Source organism: Hypanus sabinus, chromosome 12, assembly GCF_030144855.1.
Source record: "Hypanus sabinus isolate sHypSab1 chromosome 12, sHypSab1.hap1, whole genome shotgun sequence".
Taxonomy (NCBI): domain Eukaryota; kingdom Metazoa; phylum Chordata; class Chondrichthyes; order Myliobatiformes; family Dasyatidae; genus Hypanus; species Hypanus sabinus.
This window is the reverse complement of record NC_082717.1, coordinates 27804938-27830042: the sequence shown is the minus strand read 5'-3', so window position 1 is coordinate 27830042 and position 25105 is coordinate 27804938. Positions and strand designations below refer to the sequence as shown.

The window sequence follows — 25105 nt, the reverse complement described above, 5'->3', positions numbered from 1 at the left end:
TCGGTAATTTTTGATCCCCAGGTTCTTTTATGAATTCAGCAATGAATGAGAAATTTTGATTCTTCACGATCATTTATTTTAAAGATTAGACAAAGGAGCGGATACGAAGCAGACAAAGGAATTGTGGTCCAAAGCTGATGAAAATGGGAAAGACAAGAAGTTAAAGAAAAACCTTTGAAAAACCTTTATAGTCCTGATAACAGAAATTCCTTAGATAAGAAAATCTAATGAATGGTTGCACAATCATAAAACGTGTATAATGTGCTAACACTTAGCCAATTAAAAATGAAAAGTAGCAAACTGTTATAACTGCTTTACCGCATTCCCACCAATAAGTGGTGATGAACCACCACAGTGTGAAAAATGCATGAGTTTGTTAAAGATACAAATTATGTCAGTAAAAAAGAAACCATGACTAAAACTATGATTTTAGTCTTGCATTAATTCAACTAATAACATATTAAAAACAATAGGACACTTGCAATTCTCTAAATTTGTAAGTGACACAGAAGTTGGCAGTATTGTAAATTGCAAAGAGGACAGAGAACAGTGATATATTTCAATAGAATGTAAATGGCTGGTTCAATAAGCAGATGCAAGGGAGATGAAGTTGGGTGTAGAGGAAAAACAAGGTGATACATTTTGAAATGACCTATGAGAAAAAGCATGAAGTATAAAGGTTACTGTTTCAAATGGTGTGCAGGAGCATTGGAATTGGTCTTTTATTGTTACATGTGAAATAACACAGTGAAAGGCTGCCTTCTGTAGTATTCATGAAGGTTAAATCATTACAGAGCACATTGAGGTAGAGCAATAAAGGAATGTACAATAGTGTAACAGCTGCAGAGAAAGTACAAAGTAGGCAAACAATTAGGCGCAAGACCATATTCTGAGATCAAGAATCTGTTTTATTGTACTAGGGAACCATTTAAGCTGTACTCAAGCCTGGTAGTATGCACTTTCAGTCTTTTGTATCTTCTGCCTGATGGAAGGTGGGGGGGGGGGGGGAGTGAAAAGAGACTGTCCAAGGTATGTGGGGTCTTTGATTATGTTGGCTGCTTTACTGAGGCAGTGAGAAGTATAGAGAGTCCATGGAGGCGCAGATGGCTTCTGAGATGCACTGAGTTCTGTTCACAACTCTTAGTATATTCTTGAGGTCACATGCACAGTAGTTGCCATACCAAGTCCCACTGCACTCAGCTGGGTTGCTTTCTATTGTGTAATGATAAAAATTGGATATGTCAATGGGGAAATTCCAAATTTCTTTAGCCTCCTGAGGAAACTGAGGTTTTTTAGCTGTGGTTAGACCAGGACAGGTGATTGGTGATGTTTACTCCAAGGAACTCCAAGCTCTCAACCCTCTCAACCTTAGCACCATTGATATAGACAGAAGTATGTGCACTGACCCTTTCCTGAAGTCAATAACCAGTTCTTTTGTTTTGTTGATACTTGTCATTGTTACTTGAGATATAGCCACTACAGTAGTATGATTTGCGAACTTATAGATGGAGTTAAGGCAGAATCTGGTGACACAGTCATGTGTACAGTGGGTTGAGGGGACAAAAAATGTAACGTCTTGTAGCAAGTTCACATTCAAGCTTAATTGTCATTCAACCATACACTTGAATATAGCCAACTGAAACAGCATTCCTCTGAGGCCAAGGTGCAAAACACAGAACCAATAATCACCCATAGCACACAGCACATGTAATTATAATACCAGAAAAAATTATAATGTTGCTGAGTTACAAAAACATATTAAAAAGTAATAACGACAAGAGAAAATCTGCAGATGCTGGAAATCCAAGCAACATACACAAAAATGCTAGAGGGACTCAGCAGTCCAGGCAGCATCTATGGAAAAAAGTGCAGTCAATGTTTCGGGTGGAGACCCTTCAGCAGGACTGGAGAAAAAGATGAGTAGATTTAAAAGGTGGAGGAGGAGAGAGAGAAACACGAGGTGATAGGTGAAACCAGGAGGGGAGAGGGATGAAGTAAAGAGCTAGGAAGTGTATTGGTGAAAGAGATACAGGGCTGAAGGAGGAGGAGTCCAATAGGACAGAACAGAAGGCCATGGAAGAAAGAAAAGGATGGGGGGGGGCAGAGTAGCAGAGGAAGGCAATGGGCAGGCAAGGAGATAAGGTGAGAGAGGGAAAAGAGGATGGGGAATGGTGAAAGGGCAGCCATTACCAGACATTCAAGAAATCGATGTTCATGCCACCAGGTTGAAAGCTACCCAGACAGAGTGTATGTGTTGTTCATCCAACCTGAGTGTGGTTTCATTGTGACAGTAGAGGAGGCTATGGATTGACATATCAGAATGGAAATGGGAAGTGGAATTATAATGTGTGGCCACTGGGAGATCCTGCTTCTTCTGGTGGACAGAGCATAGATGCTCAGTGAAATGGTCTCCCAATCTACGTCGGGTCTCACTGATATACGGGAGGCTGCACCGGACACAGATATGACCCCAACAGGCTCACAGATGAAGTGTCCCCTCACCTGGAAGGACTGTTTAGGGCCCTGAATGGTAGTGAGGGAGGAGGTGTAGGGGCAGGTGTAGCACTTCTTCCACTTGCAAGGGTAAGTGTCAGGAGGGAGATCAGGGGAGGGATGAATGGATAAGGGAGTCGCATAGGGAGTGATCCCTGTGGAAAACAGAAAGTGGGGAGGAGGGAAAGAGGTGCTTGGTGGTTGGATTCTGTTGGAGTTTGTGGAAGTTCCAGAGAATTATGTGCTGGACATGGAGGCTGGTGGGGGTGGTAGTTAAGGACAAGAGGAACCCTATCCCTGGTAGGATGGTGGGAGGATGGGGTAAGAGCAGAAGTGCACGAAATGGAAGAGATGTGGTTGAGGGCAGCATTAAAGGTGGAAGAAAGGAAGCCCCTTTCTTTGAAAAAGGAGGACATGTCCTTCAATCTAGAATAAAAAGCCTCATCCTGAGGGTAGATGTGGCGGAGACAGAGGAATTAAGAGAAGGGGATGGCATATTATAAGTAGCAAGGTGGGAAGAGGTATAGTCCAGGTAGCTGTGAGAGTCCTTGGGTTTGTAATAGACATCAGTTTCCAAAGAAAAAGACAGTGAGTCAAGAAGGGGGAGGGAGGTGTCAGAATGGACCTGGTAAATTTGAAGGCAGGGTGGAAGTTGGAGGCAAAGTTGATGAAGTTGACGAGCTCGACATGTGTGTAGGGGCAGGAAGTAGCACCAATGCAGTCGTCCATGTAGCATAGAGAGAATAGGGAATAGACACCAGTTTAGGCTTGAAACATAGATTGTTCCACATAGCTGACAAAAAGGCAGGTGTAACTGAAACCCATGGGAGTGCCCATGGCTACACCTTTTGTTTGAAGGAAGGAAAAATTATTAAGAGTGAGGATGAGTTCTGGGAGATGAAGGAGAGTGGTGATGGAGGGGAACTGCTTGGCTATAGTGTTCAGAAGAAACAGTGACCTTTGAGGCCTTCCTGGTGGGGGGGGGGGGGGTAGAGGTGTATAGGGACTGAACATCCATAAGGTGATAGAGGCCAGAGGACTTAAAATCATTGAAAAGATCCAGAGTGTGTGAAGTGTCACGGATGTAGGTAGGAAGGGACTGAACTAGGGATTGGGGAATAAGACAGAGTCAAGGTATGCAGACATGAGTTCAGTTAGGCAGGAACAAGCTGAAACAATGGGTCTACCTGGATAAGTGGGTTTATGGATCTTGGGTAGGAGGTAGAACTGGGAGGGCATGGTGGCAGTGGATAGGAGATTCCAAGAGCTAATAAGGTCAGTGATGGTGTAGGAGATAATGGCCTGGTGCTCCTTAGTGGGATCCTGTTCAAGGGGTAAGTAAGAGGAGGTGTCTGAAAGTTGTAATAGACAATAGGTGCAGGAGTAGGCCATTCGGCCCTTCTAGCCAGCACCGCCATTCACTGTGATCATGGCTGATCAAACACAATCAGCACCCCGTTCCTGCCCTCTCCCCATATCCCTTGACCCCGCTATCTATAAGAGCTCTATCTAACTCAATCTTGAATGCATCCAGAGACTTGGCTTCCACTGCCTTCTGGGGCAGAGCATTCCACATATCCACCACTCTCTGGGTGAAAAAGTTTTTCCGCATCTCAGTTCTAAATGGCCTACCCCTTATTCTTAAGCTGTGGCCTCTAGTTCTGGGCTCACCCATCAGCGGGAACATGCTTCCTGCCTCCAGCGTGTCCAATCCCTTAATAATCTTATATGTCTCAATCAGATCCCCTCTCATCCTTCTAAATTCCAGTGCATACAAGCCCAGTGGCTCCAATCTTTCAACATATGACAGTCCCACCATTCCGGGAATTAACCTTGTGAACCTACGCTGCACTCCCTCAATAGCAAGAATGTCCTTCCTCAAATTTGGAGACCAAAACGGCACACAATACTCCAGGTGGGGTCTCACCAGGGCCCTGTACAGCTGCAGGACCTCTTTACTCCTATACTCAATTCCTCTTGTTATGAAGGCCAGCATGCCATTAGCTTTCTTCACCGCCTGCTGTACCTGCATGCTTGCTTTCATTGACTGATGTACAAGAACACCTAGATCTCGTTGTACTTCCCCTTTTCCTAACTTGACTCCATTTAGATAGTAATCTGCCTTCCTGTTCTTGCCATCAAAGTGGATAACCTCACATTTATCCACATTAAACTGCAACAGCCATACATTTGCCCACTCACCCAACCTGTCCAAGTCACCCTGCATTCTCATAACATCCTCCTGACATTTCATACTGCCACCCAGCTTTGTGTCATCAGCAAATTTGCTAATGTTACTTTTAATCCCTTCATCTAAATCATTAATGAATATTGTAAACAGCTGCGGTCCCAGCACCGAACCTTGCGGTACCCCACTGGTCACAGCCTGCCATTCTGAAAGGGACCTGTTAATTGCTACTCTTTGTTTCCTGTCAGCCAGCCAATTTTCAATCCATGTCAGTACTCTGCCCCCAAAACCATGTGCCCTAATTTTGCCCATTAATTTCCTATGTGGGACTTTATCAAAAGCTTTCTGGAAGTCCAGGTACACTACATCCACTGGCTCTCCCTTGTCCATTTTCATAGTTACATCCTCAAAAAACTCCAGAAGATTAGTCAAGCATGATTTTCCTTTCTTAAATCCATGCTGACTCGGACTGATCCTTCTACTGCTATCCAAATGTGTCATAATTTCAACTTTTATAATTGACTCCAGCATCTTTTCCTCCACTGACATCAGGCTAACCGGTCTATAATTCCTTGTTTTCTCTCTCCCTCCTTTCTTGAAAAGTGGGACAACATTAGCCACCCTCCAGTCAGCAGGAACTGTTCCTGAATCTATAGAACATTGGAAAATGATTACCAATGTGTCCACAATTTCTAGAGCCACCTCTTTAAGTACCCTGGGATGCAGACCATCAGGTCCCGGGGACTTATCAGCCTTCAGACTCAACAGTCTATCCAATACCGTTTCTTGCCTAATATAAATTTCCTTCAGTTCATCCTTTACCCTAGTTCCTTTGACCACTATTACATCTGGGAGATTGTTTGTGTCTTCCCTAGTGAAGACAGATCCAAAGTACTTGTTCAACTCATCTGCCATTTCCTTGTTTCCCATAATAAATTCACCCTTTTTTGTCTTCAATGGTCCAATTTTGGTCTTAACTATTTTTTTGCTGTTCACATACCTAAAGAAGCTTTTACTATCCTCCTTTATATTCTTGGCTAGTTTACCTTAGTACCTAATTTTTTCTTGGTGTATTGCCTTTTTTGTTATCTTCTGTTGCTCTTTAAAAGCTTCCCAGTCCTCCGGTTTCCTGCTCATCTTTGCTTATGTTATACTTCTTCTCTTTTATTTTTATACTGCCCTTTCTTCCCTCGTCAGCCATGGCTGCCTTTTACTCCCCTTATGATCTTTCTTCCTCTTTGGAATGAACTGATCCTGCACCTTCTGCATTATTCCCAGAAATACCTGCCATTGTTGTTCCACTGTCTTCCCTGCTAGGGTATTGTTCCATTGAACTTTGGCCAGCTCCTCCCTCATAGCTCCATAGTTCCCTTTGTTCAACTGTAATACTGACACATCTGATTTTCCCTTCTCCTTCTCAAATTGTAGGTTAAAACATATCATATTATGGTCACTACCTTCTAATGGTTCCTTTACCTCCAGGTCCCTGATCAACTCTGGTTCATTGCACAACACTAAATCTAGAATTGCCTTCTCCCTGGTAGGCTCCAGTACAAGCTGTTCTAAGAATCCATCTCGGAGGCACTCCACAAACTCCCTTTCTTGGGGTCCAGTACCATTCTGATTCTCCCAGTCTTCCTGCATGTTGAAATCCCCCATGACAACTGTATCATTACCTTTGCGACATGCCAATTTTAACTCTTCATTCAACTTACACCCTACCTCCAGACTGCTGTTTGGGGGCCTGTAGATAACTCCCATTAGGGTCTTTCTACCCTTAGAATTTCTCAGTTCTATCCATACTGACTCCACATCCCCAGATTCTATGTCCCCCCTCACAAGGGACTGAATATCATTCCTCACCAACAGAGCCACCCCACCCCCTCTGCCAGTCAGTCTGTCCTTTCTATAAGATGTATATCCTTGAATATTCATTTCCCAGGCCTTGTCCGCTTGAAGCCATGTCTCTGTTATTCCCACAACATCGTACTTACCAATTTCCAGCTGAGCCTCAAGCTCATATACTTTATTCCTTATACTTTGTGCATTCATATATAATACTTCTAATTCGTTACTCTCCTCTCCTTTCATATCAATTCCTATTTCACTTGGCCATACTGTATGATCTCTTCTTGAGCTTTCTACTCCATTGATTCTGTTGTCCTTTTTAACTTTTCTTATTTTCACTTTCCCTGTAACTCCTGATGCACCATCAATAACTCACACTGAGACGTAAGGCGAGATATCGGCTTTTATTGACTGGAAGAAGGAACCAGGAGTGAGTGTCCATCATACTATGTCCTGGAGACTGAGGCCGAGCGTCAGGCCTCAGATCGCCTTTATACAGGGGCCTGTGGGAGGAGCCACAGGAGCAGTCAGCAGGGGGCGTGTCCAGACAGGCACATAGTTCACCACAACTCCATCCTTATATTTCCAGTTCATCCCTTCCCCCCCACTACTTAGTTTAAACACATCCATGTTGCAGTGGCAAACCTGTCTGCCAGAATTCTGGTTAAGGTGCCTGTTAAGGTGCAACCCATCCCTTTTGTAAAATTCATCCCTACCCCAAAACAGATCCCCATGGTCCAAGAATGTAAATCCTTGCTTCCTGCACCAGTTCCTCAGCCACACATTCAGATCCATTATCTCTCCGTTCCTGCCCTCTCCAGCACGAGGAACTGGAAGCAAACCGGAGATAACCACCCTGGAAGTCCTGCTTTTCAGCCTTCTTCCGAGTTCTTTGAAGTCCTGCTGCAGAATGTCCTTCCTCTTCTTCCCGATGTCATTTGTGCCGACATGAACTACCACTTCTTGTGTGTCAGCACCCCCTTTATCTGCAGGTTTGATAGTGAGGTTAGGATTAGTACGGAGGGTGGGAGTGGAGAGCCCAGCGTTTGGAAGGAGTGTGGTTGGAATTGGAGAGAGGAGTTATGAAGTTGAGATGGTTGATGTCCTGTTGGCATTTGGCAATGAAAAGGTCCAGAGCAGGCAGAAGACCAGGGCGGGGCATCCAGGAAGGGGTCATCAGTGTGGGGTGTAGTGTCCTTGCCAAAATAGTAGATGGAGGTGACAGAAGAAAAGCTCAGCAACTTGGTGGGCGTGGAACTCGCTGAGGTATGGGCACAGGTGGACAAAGCTGAAGCCCTTACTAAGGACAGGATGTTCTGGCTCAGAGAGGAGAAGGTCAGAGGGAATGGTGAACACCCAGCCTGGATGAGAGCTGGCATCAGAGGGGGAAAGAGGGTTGGTAGTTCCTGAGGAGATAGGAGGTTTGGGGTATTTAGGGATGGTGGGGTGAGAGGAAGATGGAGCCTCTGCGGACACAAGAGCTGGCAGTGGGACCTGAGAGAGACGGGATTACGGAGTGATAGTGAGGGAAGGGGAGATAGGGGTTCCAGTGGCAGCATGTGAAGTCCCAGCCTGAAGGTCAAGGCTGGTCAGAGTTGGAGGTTGCACAATCAGCACTTTGGAGTTGTCCGAGGTTGTTAGAACCTGTATTGATGGCAGTGGAATCCGGGTTCTGAATCTGTTCTGAACTGTTAGAGCCATTGAGGTTGGTAGCAAGGATCGCAATCTGGAGAATTTCAGTCCTGCTGGCATTGGAGGTGACAGGTTCTGTGGTCTGTAGTAATAATATAATAAAAAGTAATAATATAGCACAATTGCCTGAGTGTCATGGCCTGTAGAGTGTTGGTACATACATGTTGGCCTGGAGCCACATTTCTGCAGCATTGTTTATAATAATCGTGGTGAAATGTTGCTGCCTATTCTTACAGACTGCAGTCTGATGATCAACATGTTGAGGATCTAATAACAGAGGGAGGCATTGACTCCCAGGGTCTGGAGTATGATGATTGTGGTGAACTACGTGTGCCTGTCTGGACGCGCCCCCTGCTGACTGCTCCTGTGGCTCCTCCCACAGACCCCTGTATAAAGGCGATCAAGGCCTGAACCTGGCCTCTCAGTCTCCAGGATGTAGTATGGTGGTCACTCACTGCTGGTTCCTTCTTCCAGTCAATAAAAGCCGATATCTCACCTTTACGTCTCAGAGTGAGTTATTGATGGTACATCAATGATGAGTTTGAATGGAATTATAGTTTGAAGGTGGAGCTGTAGTCAATAAACAAAAGCCTGACATAGATATCTTTACTGTCTGGATGCTGCAGAATTGAGTGGATGGCCAGGGTGATGGGTCTGGGTACAGAAGTTGAAAGTGACAATAAGGCATTGACAGTTCTGGATCTTATTAATGCAAGTATAGAGTATAAAAGTAGAGAAGTTATGCTGAACTCTGGTCTTACTTCAAATGGACTATTATGTTCATTTCTGGTTGCCCCCATATAGGAAGTATGTGGAGGTGCTAGGATCCAGAAATTTATGAATGTGGTTGCTGGATTGTGGGATTGTAATTACATGGATAAATTAGAGAGGATTCAACTGTTTTCTTTGGTAAGGAAAGGTAAAGGAGAGATCTGATAGGAAAATGCAAGCATGAGGACATGCACAGAGTATGTAGTGGGAGGACGCTCTCATTGGCCTTGAAGTAACAGGTATAAAATGAAGAGGAAAATAAGTAGTAGTCACAAGAGGGAATACTTTTTGGAATATATGGTTGGAATCTGCAATACTTTACCTGCAGATAAGATGGAACCAGGTTCTGTTATGATATTCAAGAGGCAAATGAATAAATATATGGTGAGGAAAAATTTGCAAGGATAATGAGAAGGAGGTGAGGGTTGGAATTGGTGATGTGCTCTGTTAGAGAGCTGATATGGATACAATTAGCCACAGGGCTGTCTTGTTAATAACACATCTTTATTGCTTAAATTTCAATTTATGTTCACTCTTGTAAGACAGCTTTATAAAATTTACCTTCTTGTTTCTTCTTGAGAATATTTGTTAGCCAAGTATATCCTGAAATTTCACATTTTATAACTTGCATTTAAAGTTTATCAGGCAATTAAGACCATTAAATATATTCCTGCTGTTTTCAAGCTTTCATTTGATCATTGATTTTTTTTTATCAAAAGGTCTACCTCCTTCCAAAAAGTATGTTCCAAAACCCCCTATTCCCACTCAAGACGTTGCCAAACCTCAGACAGGAATGGAAGGTATACATTGATAATGTTTATTTAGAATTAGATTTGGTTCCTAATAAAAACCTAACATGCTGAAACTAATAGCTACTTATAAAATGCTAACTCTAGAATCCTTGCTTCTTGCCAATATTGGGAAAGCATTGTTTCTCCTGTTTTTTTTTGGTTTGTTGTGTTCAATATTTTACTAAAATAAGATAAGATGATGAACCAAAATTTGATAAAGTTTATAATTGTTGGCTCTTACACTTTATAGTGTTCTACCAGATTAGTAAAAATACTTATATTATCAGGGCTAGTAAGTGATGAGGAAAGTTTCATGCACTGCAAGACTTTGTAAAATGTGAAATTTTCTAACACATGATACCAGTCATTAGAATTGACTGGTCACCTTTTAGAACATAGAACATAGAATACTACAGCACATTACAGGCCCTTCGGCCCACAATGTTGTGCCGACCCTCAAACCCTGCCTCCCATATAACCCACCACCTTAAATTCCTCCATATACCTGGCCAGTAGTCTCTTAAACTTCACTAGTGTATCTGCCTCCACCACTGACTCAGGCAGTGCATTCACGCAGCAACCACTCTCTGAGTGAAAAACCTTCCTCTAATATCCTCCTTGAACTTCCCTCCACTTGCCTTAAAGCCATGTCCTCTTCTACTGAGCAGTGGTGCCCTGGGGAAGAGGCGCAGTCTGTCCACTTTGTCTGTTCCTCTTAATATCTTGTACACCTCTGTCATGTCTCCTCTTATCCTCCTCCTCCTCTCCAAAGAGTAAAACCCTAGCTCCCTTAATCTCTGGTCATAATCCATACTCTCTAAACCAGGCAGCATCCTGGTAAATCTCCTCTGTACCCTTTCCAATGCTTCCACATCCTTTCTATAGTGAGGTGACCAGAACTGGACACAGCACTCCAAGTGTGGCCTAACCAGAGTTTTATAGAGCTGCATCATTACATCGCATCTCTTAAACTCTATCCCTCAACTTATGAAAGCTAACACCCCATAAGCTTTCTTAACTACCCTATCTACCTGTGAGGCAACTTTCAGGGATCTGTGGACATGTACCCCCAGATCCCTCTGCTCCTCCACACTATCAAGTATCCTGCCATTTACTTTGTACTCTGCCTTGGAGTTTGTCCTTCCAAAATGTACCACCTCACACTTCTCCAGGTTGAATTCCATCTGCCACTTCTCAGCCCACTTCTGCATCCTATCAATGTCTCTCTGCAATCTTCGACAATCCTCTACACTAAATACGACACCACCAACTTTTGTGTCATCTGCAAACTTGCCAACCCACCCTTCTACCCCCACACCCAGGGGGTTAATAAAGTTCACGAAAAATAGAGGTCCCAGAACAGATCCCTGTGGGACACCACTAGTCACAACCCTCCAATCTGAATGTACTGTGAAATACTTGCTTGTACATTTTTCCCTCATTCCCTTTCTCTTCCAGTTTAAGTATTTCTTTTCTAACTTAACCCTTTTTCCACTTTAATCTCTCTCTGTTACTTTATGGATGTTTGTACGTTTTACCTTTTTGATTTCATTTCTTTCCCTTTTTTTTCTTCAACTTTTTTCACAATTTGAATTTGCATCACAGAGTTGCTCCATTGGAAGGACGAGATAACTGGGCAGGGCTGTCATTCAATTTGAGAATTAACTCCCAAAAACTTAGCAGCAAACACAAAAACAAAAGGCAAGAGTAGATCAGGAGTACATTGGATGATGCTATGAAGTTTCATGCCACAGTCTCCTCGCTGTTGGACTGCACTTGATAGTCAATGATTTTTATATTCACATTCTTTTTGTTTTTCCATATTTTCTCTTTTTTCCTTCAAGCAACAGAAATTGTGCCATTTACAATTTATTTAGAAGCATCATTATGGCAAACAATGACAATCTTACTGGTTTATCAATAAACATTTAGCTTGAATGACAATTGCATAGGTGGGTACTATGTGATGACATATGGGTCTCATTTCATTAGCATGGGGCTCAGGTGTTTTTTAACTCTGGGACATTATTTGTGGAACAAAACCAGGTAGGCTGCAACATTGACCAGAAAGAACAGAACATTGGGTATCTTGAACTTGCCAAGGACCAATTATGAAAAGCAAAAATAAATTTTCTTATTTGGGCCTTTTCTGGCACAAACTCTAATATTATTTGTGCCATAATACTGTAATGGGCATCCAACCTGCACGGTTTCTTCTTGCCCATTGAAACGAGCAGATTGTATTAGTAGATTGTAGGAAAGTATCCAATATTGAGTTGGTAAGCGTTCTGAATCATTTCATTTTCCTTCTGGGAATTTCTAGAATGGTTAAGTCGCATATGACATCTTGGCAAATATTACACAACAGGTGTTGGCCGTTTACCCTTTATACCATTTAGTTAGGTCACACCTGACCTGCAGTTTGAGTTTATCTATGTACCTTGGCTTATTTGGCAAGATTCCAACAACTGCTATTTTAATATTTTCAATCAATTTAATTACAAGGGGCATTCAGGGAACAGTTTTCCAGATTTTGATCACCTTCCATATGAAGCATTGATTGGTGATATTGCCCCCGAAAGACTTTGTTGTAGGTTTGTTTTTGATCCTTGTTCTGTAATTTCCCACGGTGAGAAAAGCTTCTTCAGTTTCTCTTATAAATTATCATTTTAATCCCCTCCATTAGATTACACCTTTGTTCTCTACATTGAAGTTCAGTCTCTGTAATCTAGCCGAATATTTGAAGGCCTATATAATTTTGGTGAATTGTGCTTCACCCGCTCTAAACTCAATCTATCAGTCATGAGTTGTGCTGCTCAGAAATGAAAATACAGAGTTTTAATTAGCTGTATCAGGTAATATAAATATCTTAACTTCTGAAAAATTAAAACAGTATACCAGCAAGTAACAATGCCAAAGAATGCCATGAATAGTTTTTATTAAAGGATTTTTAATAAAGTTAACTTTATAGGGAACCTACTCTGGCTATCCCTTTTCCTGAACTAACATTTTACAATTTTCATTAATTAACATGGCATTCTTACTGATCCTTTCTTTCACTTAGAACTCAATATTGACTCTTTAATGCTTATTGACAATGAGATAATGAATTAGAAATTATTTTTTATTTTATTCCTTTGCAAAATACAATGAATATAATTCTACTCAGACAGTAAATTAATTTTGAAATTCCTTTCACCATGTCTCAGTTACTTGCATGATCACCACCCTGATTTTTGACCTTGATTTGCAGCTACTCCCACTAATTTTTGGTTCTGCAAATACTCAGCTACCCAAAGTCCTCATTGCACCCAAGTCCCCTTTCCCCTTGACCCATCCGTAATGAAGATTTCACTTACAAACTGTTTGTCAGACTTGACCATTGACATCAAGTCACTGTTCCCTCTCTTTTTTCTACATCTTTGGACTTGGATCTTGGTCTGTGAATTTTACATTCTGCTTTTATATCTATTAAATGCAGCATGTTTAGATCTATTGTTTAAAAAGCTTTTCTTGTCCCAGCATATATAGTATAGGTTAATTCATAGGGACTGGCTATTGTTAACTAACAACTTCAAATACCTAGAAAGTCGACAGCATTGAATTTAATTTATATGGCCTGCATAAGTACAGAACTCACTGGACATTGAATTAACATCAAACAATGTAGAACCCTCATTTTGATGTCATTAGTGGTGTTCCACGGGGTCTGTGTTGGAACTGATTCTTTTTATGTTATTCGTCATGATTTGAATGATGGAATTGATGGCTTTGTTGCAAAGTTTGAAGATGATATGAAGGTAGTTAGCAGGACAGGTAGTTTTGAGGAAGTAGAGAGGCTACGGAAGGACTTAGACAGATTAAGAGAATGGGTAAAAAAGTTGCAGATGGAGTACAGTGATGGGAAATGTATGGATCTGCAATTTGGTGGAGGAAATGAAGGGGTTGACTGTTGTCCAAATGGAGAGAAAATACAAAAGACTGAGGAGCAAAGGGATTTGGTAGTCCTTGTGCAGGATTCCTTAAAGGTTAATTTTAGGATGAGTCTGTGATGAGGAAGGCAAATGTGATGTTAGCATTTGTTTCAAGAGGAATAGAATATAAAAGTGGGATGTAATGTTGAGACTTTATAAAGCACTGATGACACCTTACTTAGAGTACTATGAGCAGGTTTGTGGCCCTTATCTTAGAAAGGATGTGCTGAAATTAGAGAGGGTTCAAAAGAGGTTCACAAAAATGGTTCGAGGATTGAATGGCTTGTCACATGAAAAGTGTTTGATGGCTCTGGACCTGTATTCACTGGAATTCAGAAGAATGAGGGGGAACCTGATTGAAACCTATCAAACGGTGAAATGTCTTGATGGAGTGGATATAGAGATGTTTCCTATGGTGGGAGAGTCTTTGACCAGAGGACACAGCCTCAGAATAGAGCAATGTCCTTTTAGAACCGAGACGAGGATGAATTTCTTGAGCCAAAGAGTGGCGAATCTGTGGAATTCTTTGCACAAGCAGCTAAGGAGGCCAAGTCTTTATATATATTTTAGGCAGAGGTTGATAGATTCTTGATTGGTCAGGGCATGAAGGGATTTGGGGTCAAGGTAGGAGATTGGAGCTGAGAGAAAAATTGAATAAGCCATGATGATAGGGAAGCAGTCTCAATGGGCTAAATGGTCTAATTCTGCTCCTATATTTTCTGATCTGATGGTCTAATAAGCTGCCTGTAGGCCTGCTAGTGGTTTTTACCTTACATACTAAAGCAGTTACTAATTGGAGGCTTGATGTCTTCTTGGCATTATTTAAAAATCCTTGCATACCTCAGAAGTCTGAAAATCCTTTCTTTTGTCATTGGTCTCCTTTAAATATTAGAAATGATTGATTATTACCACTTTCCATTTCACTGCTATTGCTCATAGGTTACACATCACACCAGTTTCTGTTGCCTCTTGTTGTTGTTTGCTGATTTGATCATCTTCTTGACTGATCCCTTGCACAGTTACTACTTGCCTGATAAATAACCTCTCAGTTGTGGATAATCAGCAGGCTCCCCACCACATTCCCACCCTCTTCCACAGTTTCTCAACCCTTTTCCATCATTCCTGCTATGACTATCCATTCACCCTAACAGTACATCTCCCCTTGAGCTGCTTCTCCCACTGAAGAACCTTCCTGTCTCCCATCCATATTATTCCTCTGCTCTTCTGCCTTGGTCATCTTCCCCCTGTAAAATCCCAATCCACTTGCTTGATGACCTTGACAAGCTCTATTGTGGAAGCTCTCAGAAGAAATGCAATTTTTGTCATGAAGAATCTTTTTTTTTTAATTGTGCACACTGCCTTGGCCCTAGTGCTTGATAGATTTTCACTGCTGGGGTGATAATCTCTAACTATTTCAACATACTCTTTTAGATGTGTTACAATTTAGAGGACTTCTAGTATGCCACTAACAATCTAGCAGAACAAACTCAACCTCTGTTTATTCACCCCTGTGTCATGAAATATTTCTATCAATGGCTTTGAAGAATCTAAATGAAAAATTAAAAACATTTATATATTGCAAAAGTGAATAATTTCCAAAATGACCAAATGAATGAGAGAAGCTGTTAGGAATAGGAGTATATTTATCTAAGTTCCACTGTGCTGAATAAAATCCGGTTAACTAACCAACTGTTTTGCGTTTTATATAAATTGCATGTCAAAATATAGTAGATCTACTGTGCTTGCTTTAGAAATCTGTATTTTTGAGTCTTAAATTTGCTTTGGTCTCTTTTCTTACACTTTTCTCTGTTGCACTGTATATCATCTACTCAGCTTCTCTGCCTGGGACATCCTGCTCTTCCTCTTCCTCTTCCTCTTCAATAGAGAGCAGGCAATTCAGACAAAGGCAGCTGCTCCCACGACAACGGAACATAACCCACTCAACGAAGCTGACAACTAAACCGGTACCCGCCATCACCAAAAAGAACACAGGTAATTATATTCATTGAAGCTAAAACCACTTTCATCAATCTAGAACAAAGTTAATGAATTTAATTAAAGAATCAACATTAATGGATCCAGGATTGAATTACAGCTTTACATTTGAAACAAAGTGTTCTTGGTATCTTGTATTGCACCTTTTCTGAGCACTTTCCCATCAGTTGGAGCTCAGCTGAGGCACAAAAGGCATCCAGGGATGACACCAGTTGTCAAACAACACACAATTGATAGTTCTACCTTAAAATAGATGAAATTGTGACTCATTGTGGATCGTGCCAGAGATTAGTTTCTAGCATTTGTATAAATCTTAAATGAAGTCTGTGTTAATTTAAGGGATTGACAATTACCTGTGGGTTTGTTATGAGTCATTAGAATCAAAAGTCTTTGTAATCATCTGCATTGAACTTTCCAACTGTTTGTTCTCTTGAATTTTGGTGGTTAAACTATATTTAACAAAATATATGATACTGTAGCGGTGTGCTACACGCAGCACTGCAATAACGACATGGAGTCAGTGAGCTGCAGTTGCAAAAGAGGTTTATTCAAACTTCATGGCCTCGCCTTAAAGCCTTCCTGATCCCGCCCTCCCCGGGCAGGAATGCTGTAGGGGGTGCGTATTCACTGTCCCATCCTGCGCGCGGGCTTTTCCCCTTGCTGGTGAAGCAGGCTTGGTGTCCTCTTTGGGACCTGCCTCAATACCGGCGCACGCCGCTTTGTGAGCCGGTTCGAGTGCGCTGGGAAGTGGGTCGCCACATAACCCCTCCCCCACCCCCCCAGAACCGGCGATACACCCCCCAATGTCCACAGTCTGGGTTGGATTCTGTTTGGGAGGTCTGCCTCTGCACCGCAGTGCCTGAATCTCGACCGGCTACGCCAAGTCCATATGGGCCGGTTTGAGTCGGTCCACTGTGAAAACCTCCTCTTTCCCCCCAACGTCCAGCACGAATGTGGACTCATTGTTTCTGATCACTGTAAACGGCCCCTCGTAGGGCCGCTGTAGTGGTGCCCGATGTCCACCCCGTTGTACAAAAATGAACTTACAGTTTTGCAGGTCTTTGGGTACGCAGGTCGGGTTCTGCCCATGCTGTGAAGTGGGTATGGGGGCCAGGTTACCGAGCCTCTCGTGTAGTCTGCCCAGGACTGCAGCAGGTTCTTCCTCTTGCCCCCTTGGGGCTGATATGAACTCCCCTGGGACAACCAGGGGTGCGCCATACACCAACTCGGCCGACGAGGTGTACAGATCCTCTTTGGGTGCCGTGCAGATTCCGAGCAGGACCGAGGGAAGCTCGTCCAGCCAGTTAGGCCCTTTGAGGTGGGCCATGAGAGCCGACTTCAGGTGACGGTGGAAACGCTCCGCTAGTCCGTTCGACTGTGGTTGGTAGGCAGTTGTGTGGTGCAGCTGTGTCCCCAAAAGGCTGGCCATAGCTGACCACTGACTGGAGGTGAACTGGGCGCCTCTGTCGGAGGTAATGTGGGCCGGTACACCAAAGCGAGATACCCAGGTGGCAATCAGTGCCCGGGCGCAAGATTCGGAGGTGGTATCGGTGAGTGGGACCGCCTCTGGCCATCTTGTGAACCGGTTCACAATAGTCAGGAGGTGCCGTGGTCCTCGCGACACTGGCAGGGAGCCCATGATACCCACATGAGTGTGGTTGAAACGCCAGCGGGTGGGGTGGAACTGTTGCGGCAGAGCTTTGGTGTGCTGCTGTGCCTTGGCTGTTTGGCTGTGCATGCACGTTTTGGCCCATTCACTGACCTGCTTGCAGAATCTGTGCCAAACAAATCTGTTGGCTACCATCCGGATGGTTGTCCTGATGGAGGGGTGCACTAAGTTGTGAATGGAGTTGAAAACGCGCCGCCGCCAGGCTGCCAGAACAACGGGGTGGGGTTGGCTGGTGGTGATGTCACAGAATAGGGTCCTCTCACCTGGGTCTACGGGGAGGTCCTAGTGCTGCAAACCGGAGACTGCAGTCCTGTAACTAGGGATCTCCTCATCCGCCTGCTGCGCCTCTGCCAGTGCTTCATAGTCTACCCCCTGGGACATGGCTTGGATGTTAGGGCGGGAGAGGGCTTCTGCCACGACATTGTCCTTTCCCCGAGACATGTCGGACATCCATCGTGTATTCGGAGATGTAGGACAGATGTCGCTGCTGGCAGGACGACCAGGGGTCGGATGCTTTCGTGAATGCAAAGGTAAGCGGTTTGTGGTCCGTGAACACGGTGAAGGGCCTACTTTCTAAGAAGTACCTGAAATGCCAGATTGTCAGGTATAGCGCCAACAGTTCCCGGTTGAAAGCACTATATTTGAGCTTGGGTGGTCGTAGGTGTTTGCTGGAAAACGCCAGGGGTTGCCAGCGACCCTCGATGAGTTGTTCCAGCACTCCACTGACTGCCATGTTGGATGCGTCCACTGTGAGGGCGGTAGGGATGTCTGTTCTGGGGTGCACTAGCATCGCGGCATTTGCCAAGGCTTCTTTGGTTTTAATGAAAGCGGCAGCAGCCTCCTCATCCCAGGTAATGTCCTTGCCCTTACCCGACATCAGGGCGAACAGGGGACGCATTATTCGGGCAGCTGAAGGGAGGAAGTGGTGGTAGAAATTCACCATACCCACGAATTCCTGAAGGCCTTTGATTGTGTTGGATCGGGGGAAATGGCAGACCGCGTCTATCTTGGTGGGCAGAGGGGTTGCCCCATCTTTAGGGATCCTGTGGCCCAGGAAGTCGATGGTGTCAAGCCCGAACTGGCATTTGGTCCGGTTGATTGTCAGGCCGTATTCAGTCAGTCGGGCGTAGAGTTGACGGAGGTGGGACAGATGCTCCTGACGACTGCTGCTGGCTATGAGGATGTCGTCCAAATAGATGAAAGCAAAGTCCAGGTTGCATCCCACCGCGTCCATTAACCGCTGAAACGTCTGTGCGACATTTTTTAGGCCGATCGGCATGCTGAGGAACTTGAAAAGGCTGAAAGGGGTGATGAGTGCCGTTTTGGGGACATCGTCCGGATGCATCGGGATTTGATAGTATCCCCGGACGAGGTCTACCTTGGAGAAGATCTGTGCGCCATGCAGGTTTGCTGCAAAGTCCTGAATCTGTGGCACAGGGTAGTGGTCTGGTGTTGTAGCCTCGTTCAGCTTGTGGTAGTCGCCGCATGGTCTCCAGCTCCCTGTTGCTTTGGGCACCATGTGCAGGGGGGAGGCCCATGGGCTGTCGGATCACCGTATGATCCCCAATTCCTCCATCCTCTTGAACTCCTCCTTCGCCAGCCGGAGCTTGTCCGGGGGAAGCCTTCGAACACGGGCATGGAGGGGTGGTCCTTGTGTCGGGATGTGGTGCTGTACGCTGTGTCTGGGCATGGCTGCCGTGAACTGTGGTGCCAGAACCGATGGGAAATCCGCCAGGGCTCTGGTGAAGTCATTGTCGGACAGCGTGATGGAGTCTAGGTGTGGGGCGGCAACTGTGCTTCTCCCAGGGAGAACGTCTGAAAGGTCTCGGCGTGGACCAGTCTCTTCCTGGGCAGGTCGACCAGTAGGCTGTGAGCTTGCAAGAAATCCGCTCCCAGGAGCAGTTGGACTACGGCAGCCAGTGTGGAGTCCCACGTGAACCGGCTGGAGCCGAACTGTAGCCGCACAGTATGGGTGCCATAGGTCCTTACTTTGCTGCTGTTCGCGGCCCTCAGGGTGGGACCCGGTTCTCTGTTGCGGGTGTCGTAACTTGTCGGAGGTAAGACACTGATCTCGGCTCCGGTGTCGACCAAAAAGCGGTGTCCTGACTGCTTGTCCCAGACATACAGGAGGCTATCCCGATGGCCAGCCACCGTAGCCATCAGCGGCGGCTGGCCCTGGTGTTTCCCGGGAACTTGCAGGGCAGGCTACAACGGCGGGCTTCTGCACCCCACTGCTGGTGGTAGAAGTACCATTGTTTGTTAGTCTCCTCGCCCCTGCCTCGGGTTAGCGGGCTCTGCGGCTGGGTCTGGTTTGCTGCTGGGAGCGTGGCCTGGTGATCTGTGTGATGGACGCCCCACTCTCCTTCTTGGCTTTCCACAGCACGTCTGCCCGGGCCGCCACCTTCCGGGTGTCGCTGAAATCCGCGTCGGACAGCAGCAGGTGTATGTCCTCGGGCAGCTGCTCCAGGAAAGCCTGCTCAAACATGAGGCAGGACCTGTAACCTCCAGCCAGGGTCAGCATCTCGTTCATCAAAGCCGACGGTGGTCTGTCCCCCAATCCATCCAGGTGCAGTAAGTGGGCATCTCGCTCGCGCCGTGAGAGCCCGAAAGTCCTTATGAGCAAGGCTTTGAATTCTGTGTATTTGCCGTCCGTTGGGGGCGATTGTATGAACTCCTCAACCTGGGTGGCTGTCTCCTGGTCGAGGGAGCTCACCATGTAGTAGTAACGTGTGGCATTCGAGGTTATCTGCCGAATGTGGAATTGGGCTTCTGCTTGCTGGAACCATAGGTAAGGTCGCAGTGTCCAAAAGCTTGGCAGTTTTAACGAAACTGAATGAGACAGATATGGCGTTGTTCATCTCCGGTCCAAATATTGTTTGGGCTGTCGGGGTCACCAATTGTAGCGGTGTGCTACACACAGCGCTGAAATAATGACATGGAGTCGGTGAGCTGCAGTTGCAAAAGAGGTTTATTCAAACTTCGCGGCCTCGCTTTTAAAGCCTTCCTGATCCTGCCCTCCCCGGGCAGGAATGCTGTAGGGGGCGCGTATTCACAGTCCCGTTCCACGCGCGGGCTTTCCCCTTGCTGGTGAAGCAGGCTTGGCGCCCTCTTTGGGACCGGCCTCAATGCCGGCATGCGCTGCTTTGTGAGCCGGTTTGAGTGCGCTGGGAGGTGGGTCGCCACAATACCTTTATTTAAAATCCATCTGGATCTCCACTCAGCCAGGAGCAAAAGAGGACAATTTGAGGGACCTTAATGAAGCTGCTCGATTTATCTGAGTTGCCATGCATTCAGAGGTTCTCATCCTTAAAAGCAATGGTGTCAGATATCTGTCACCTTTTTCAAGTTAGAGCCCTAGCAACGCAATGATGCCTGGACAACCTTGCCCATACAGGTGAAGGTCAGGGTTCTTAACCACTTAATCATTCCAAGTAGCTGTGGCTGATATATACCAGTTGATTTCTCTAACTGATTTTTTGAAGAGGTTGCTAGGAAAATTGACGAGGGTAAAGCAGTGGATGTTGTCTATATGGACTTCAGTAAGGCCTTTGACAAGGTTCCACACAGAAGGGTAGTTAAGAAGGTTCAATCATTAGGTATTAATATTGAAGTAGTAAAATGGATTCAACAGTGGCTGGATGGGAGATGCCAGAGAGTAGTAGTGGATAACTGTTTGTCAGGTTGGAGGCTGGTGACTAGTGGTGTGCCTCAGTGATCTGTACTGGGTCCAATGTTGTTTGTGATATACATTAATGATCTGGATGATGGGGTGGTAAATTGGATTAGTAAGTATGCAGATGATACTAAGATAGGTGGCGTTGTGGATAATGAAGTAGGTTTTCAAAGCTTGCAGAGAAATTTAGGCCAGTTAGAAGAGTGGGCTGAAAGTTGGAAGATGGAGTTTAATGCTGATAAATGTGAGGTGCTACATTTTGGTAGGGCTAATCAAAATAGGACATACATGGTAAATGGGAGGAAATTGAGGAATGCAGTAGAACAGAGTGATCTAGGAATAATGGTGCATAGTTCCCTGAAGGTAGAATCTCATGTGGATAGGGCGGTGAAGAAAGCTTTTGGTATGTTGGCCTCCAAAATTTATAATCAGAATATTGAGTATAGGAGTTAAATTTGTACAAGGCATTGGTGAGGCCAAATTTGGAGTATTGTGTACAGTTCTGGTCACTAAATTATAAGAAAGATGTCAACAAAATAGAGAGAGTACAGAGGAGATTTACTAGAATGTTACCTGGGTTTCAGCACCCAAGTTACAGAGAAAGGTTGAACAAGTTTGGTCTTTATCCTTTGGAGAGTAGAAGGTTGAGGGGGGACTTGATAGAGGTATTTAAAATAATGAGGGGGATAGATAGAGTTGACGTGGATAGGCTTTTTCCATTGAGAGTAGGGGAGATTCAAACAAGAGGACATGAGTTGAGAGTTAAGGGGCAAAAGTTTAGGAGTAACACGAGGGGGAACTTCTTTACTCAGAGAGTGGTAGCTGTGTGGAACGAGCTTCCAATAGAAGTGGCAGAGGCAGGTTCAGTATTGTCATTTAAAAAAAAATTGGATAGGTATATGGACAGGAAAGGAATGGAAGGTTATGGGCTGAGTGCAGGTAGGTGGGACTAGGTGAGAGTAAGTGTTCGGCACGGACTAGAAGGGCCAAGATGGCCTGTTTCTGTGCTGTAATTGTTATATGGTTATAAGGTTAACTACTCTTAATCACTCCCCACTGTTCTTCATTTTCCCTTATCCCATTGACCTCATCAGTCCTTCTCTTTCCCCTCCCCTGCCTTCTTGTTATGTCCATCACTCACATATTCCTGTCTGTGGTTTATCTCCTCACCTCCTTCACTTTATTCCATGGTCTGCTGTCCTTTCTTATCAGATTCCATCTTCTTCAGTTCTTTGTCACTTCCACCTATCACCTCCAAGATCCTTGTATCATTCCCATTCCTCCTGCTTCGCACACATCCCAATGTCCTGGACCCAGCTGTCAGCTGACAGCTATTGTCCTACTGTTACCCCCAAATTTTGTACATGGGCTGTCACTCCTTTTACCTTCCAGTTCTTGAACTGAAACATCAACCATCTGATTCCTTCTATAGATGCTGCCTGACCCATTGGTTCCTCTGGATTTTGCGTGTTGCTCTAGATTTCTAGAATCTGCTATTTCCCTTCTGTCTCCATCTACCACACGTTGTAGTTTGCGGTCTTATTCTGGATGCATATACCATGCAGAGTTTTTACATAATGAGAGGAGACTTAATCTCTTCTTTGTTCAGAAAGCACTAGATTTTTGGACGTTTACAGTTTTTTCCAGATTGTGGGTCATCCAAATGTTCAGGCTGTTCAATTCAATGCAGGTGTTCAGCAAAATAAAATTTCTACTTTCTTAAACATGTACATGGTCAATGTTATGCATTCTAGAAACTTGCTTGATTCGTTCATCCTGAGATTAATTGAGCCTGCCATAATTTGGCCTTTGTGCAGGAAGGGAGATACATTTTTGAGGACAAAGGTTGTCCAATCTGTCTTCCCTTTGTCACATAACTAGGAAATGCATAGCTGAAAATTCTATTGCTGTATTCAATATCCACTCTGCTGCCTTGATTACCCAGAGGTCATTTGATATAGTCTGCTTTCTTCACAATGTGGTATCATGAGAGTACGATCCTTGTCTGCCATGCAACAGAAGGATGAGGAAGAGCAAGTGGTGGTGGTGGGGTGGTATCGCTTGGCAGACAAGGATTGTGCTGTCATGTGTGGCTAGGCATAGCTCAAATACCATCTATAAATTTGCTGACGATACAACCATTGTTGGTAGAATCTCAGGTGGTGATGAGAGGGTGTGCAGGAGTGAGATATGCCAACTAGTGGAGTGGTGTGCAGCAACAACCTGGCACTCAACATCAGTAAGACGAAAGAGCTGATTGTGGACTTCAGGAAGGGTAAGATGAAGGAACACATACCAATCCTCATAGAGGGATCAGAAGTGCAGAGAGAGAGAGTAGTTTCAAGTTCCTGGGTGTCAAGATCTCTGAGGATCTAACCTGGTCCCAACATATTGATGCAGTTATAAAGAAGGCAAGACAGCGGCTATACTTTATTAGGAGTTTGAAGAGATTTGGTATGACAACAAATACATTCCAAAACTTCTATAGATGTACTGTGGAAAACATTGTGATCAGCTACATCACTGTCTGGTATGGGTGCGGTGGCTACTGCACAGGACTGAAAGAAGCTGCAGAGGGTTGTAAATTTAGTCAGCTCCATCTTAATCAGTACTAGGACATCTTCAAGGAGCAGTGTTTCAGAAAGCAGTGTCCATTATTAAGGACCTCCAGCACCCAGGGCATGCCCTTTTCTCACTATTACCATCAGGTAGGAAGTACAGAAGCCTGAAGGCACACACTCAGTGATTCAGGAACAGCTTCTTCCTCTCTTCCATTCGATTCCTAAATGGACATTGAACCCTTGGAAACGACCCAATTTTTTAAAAAATATATAGTATTTCTGTTTTTGCATGATTTTTAATCAATTCAATATATGTATACTGTATAAAGTATACTGAATAAGACTTATTTATTTATTATTATTTTTTTTCTATATTATGTATTGCATTGAACTGCTGCTACCAAGTTCACAAATTTCACATCACATGCTGGTGATAATAAACCTGATTCTGATAGATTTCACAGTCATACCACATTGTGAAGAAAGCAGACTATGTAAAATGACCTTTGGGGTAATTAAGGTTCGTATATATGTTATTGAAAGTTAGAAAATTAAATATTGGCTCATTAGAAACATTCTCATTGTTCTTAGCATTTCTCCCTCACCTTTTCTCATACTGTTAATTGTCATGTATCTCTCCTTTTCCCTGTTTTGATAATTCTGCTTCTCTTCCAATACTTGCAGCTTGACCTGATGAGCAATAACAGAGTTTACTATTTTTATTTCCAGCAACTGCAGTTTAAAAAAAAATTTCACTTGACTTTGCACTATGCTGGTAGCTGGCAGTGACGATTTCCATCTTGCCATTTCATCTTATCATTCAACATTCAGCATTATCGTTTCAGCTCTTCTGTAAACATTATCGCAGGGATCACCGCTCATGACTGTGGCAGTTATAACACATCAGAAGTGGCAAAAGGTGTTGCAATAATAACTCAGCTCTTAATTACGTGAAGCCCAATTCGCTACAACATCGTGTGATGAGTTCTATATAGTTCTGCTGATCATAAGAATGTGTTCCTGTTATTTCTGAGTCTAGCTCAAGAGAACAGGAAGAACAATTTTTACTTTAATTCCGGATAAAGCCAACAACATACTAAAATATAAACATAAATAACTTTAACTTATTCAGCACAAAGCTGCCTGCTGCATAGGCACTATCATTAAACACTCTGAATTTCATTACATTAACACAATGCCTGCAGTGTTGAACATGTACCAAGAGGATGGCAGCAACTTGTTAAAGCCCTATAATAAAGAGAAGCCTCAAGCTGCACTATCTGAAAATGCAAGGCAACTATCACCTTAATATGCTAATATCTGTGACTTGGACTCTTGGACACACAGTAATATTTTCTTTCTTTTCTGTGCTTCCCGATTCATTATGTTGCAGCACTCTCATGAATCTCCATATTGAAGTTTTCTCTCAGTAGCGCTGTAGCTTGCTGGG

General features: G+C 44.1%; 1 protein-coding gene across 7 annotated transcripts in view; it reads left to right on the top strand.

Moving 5' to 3' along the window:
* The window catches only part of LOC132402718 (CAP-Gly domain-containing linker protein 4-like), a 332263-nt gene that overhangs the window by 191456 nt on the left and 115702 nt on the right, over positions 1 to 25105 (top strand). For 5 of the 7 annotated variants that reach the window (XM_059985680.1, XM_059985679.1, XM_059985685.1 and 2 more), the window contains exons 10-11: positions 9712 to 9792; positions 15591 to 15749. The exons of 1 other annotated variant lie outside the window; for it this stretch is intronic. In XM_059985680.1, coding sequence (XP_059841663.1) covers positions 9712 to 9792; positions 15591 to 15749 — 240 coding nt within the window. The remainder of the gene's footprint in view (positions 1 to 9711; positions 9793 to 15590; positions 15750 to 25105) is intronic. One more of the 7 variants, XM_059985681.1, reaches the window with a different exon arrangement.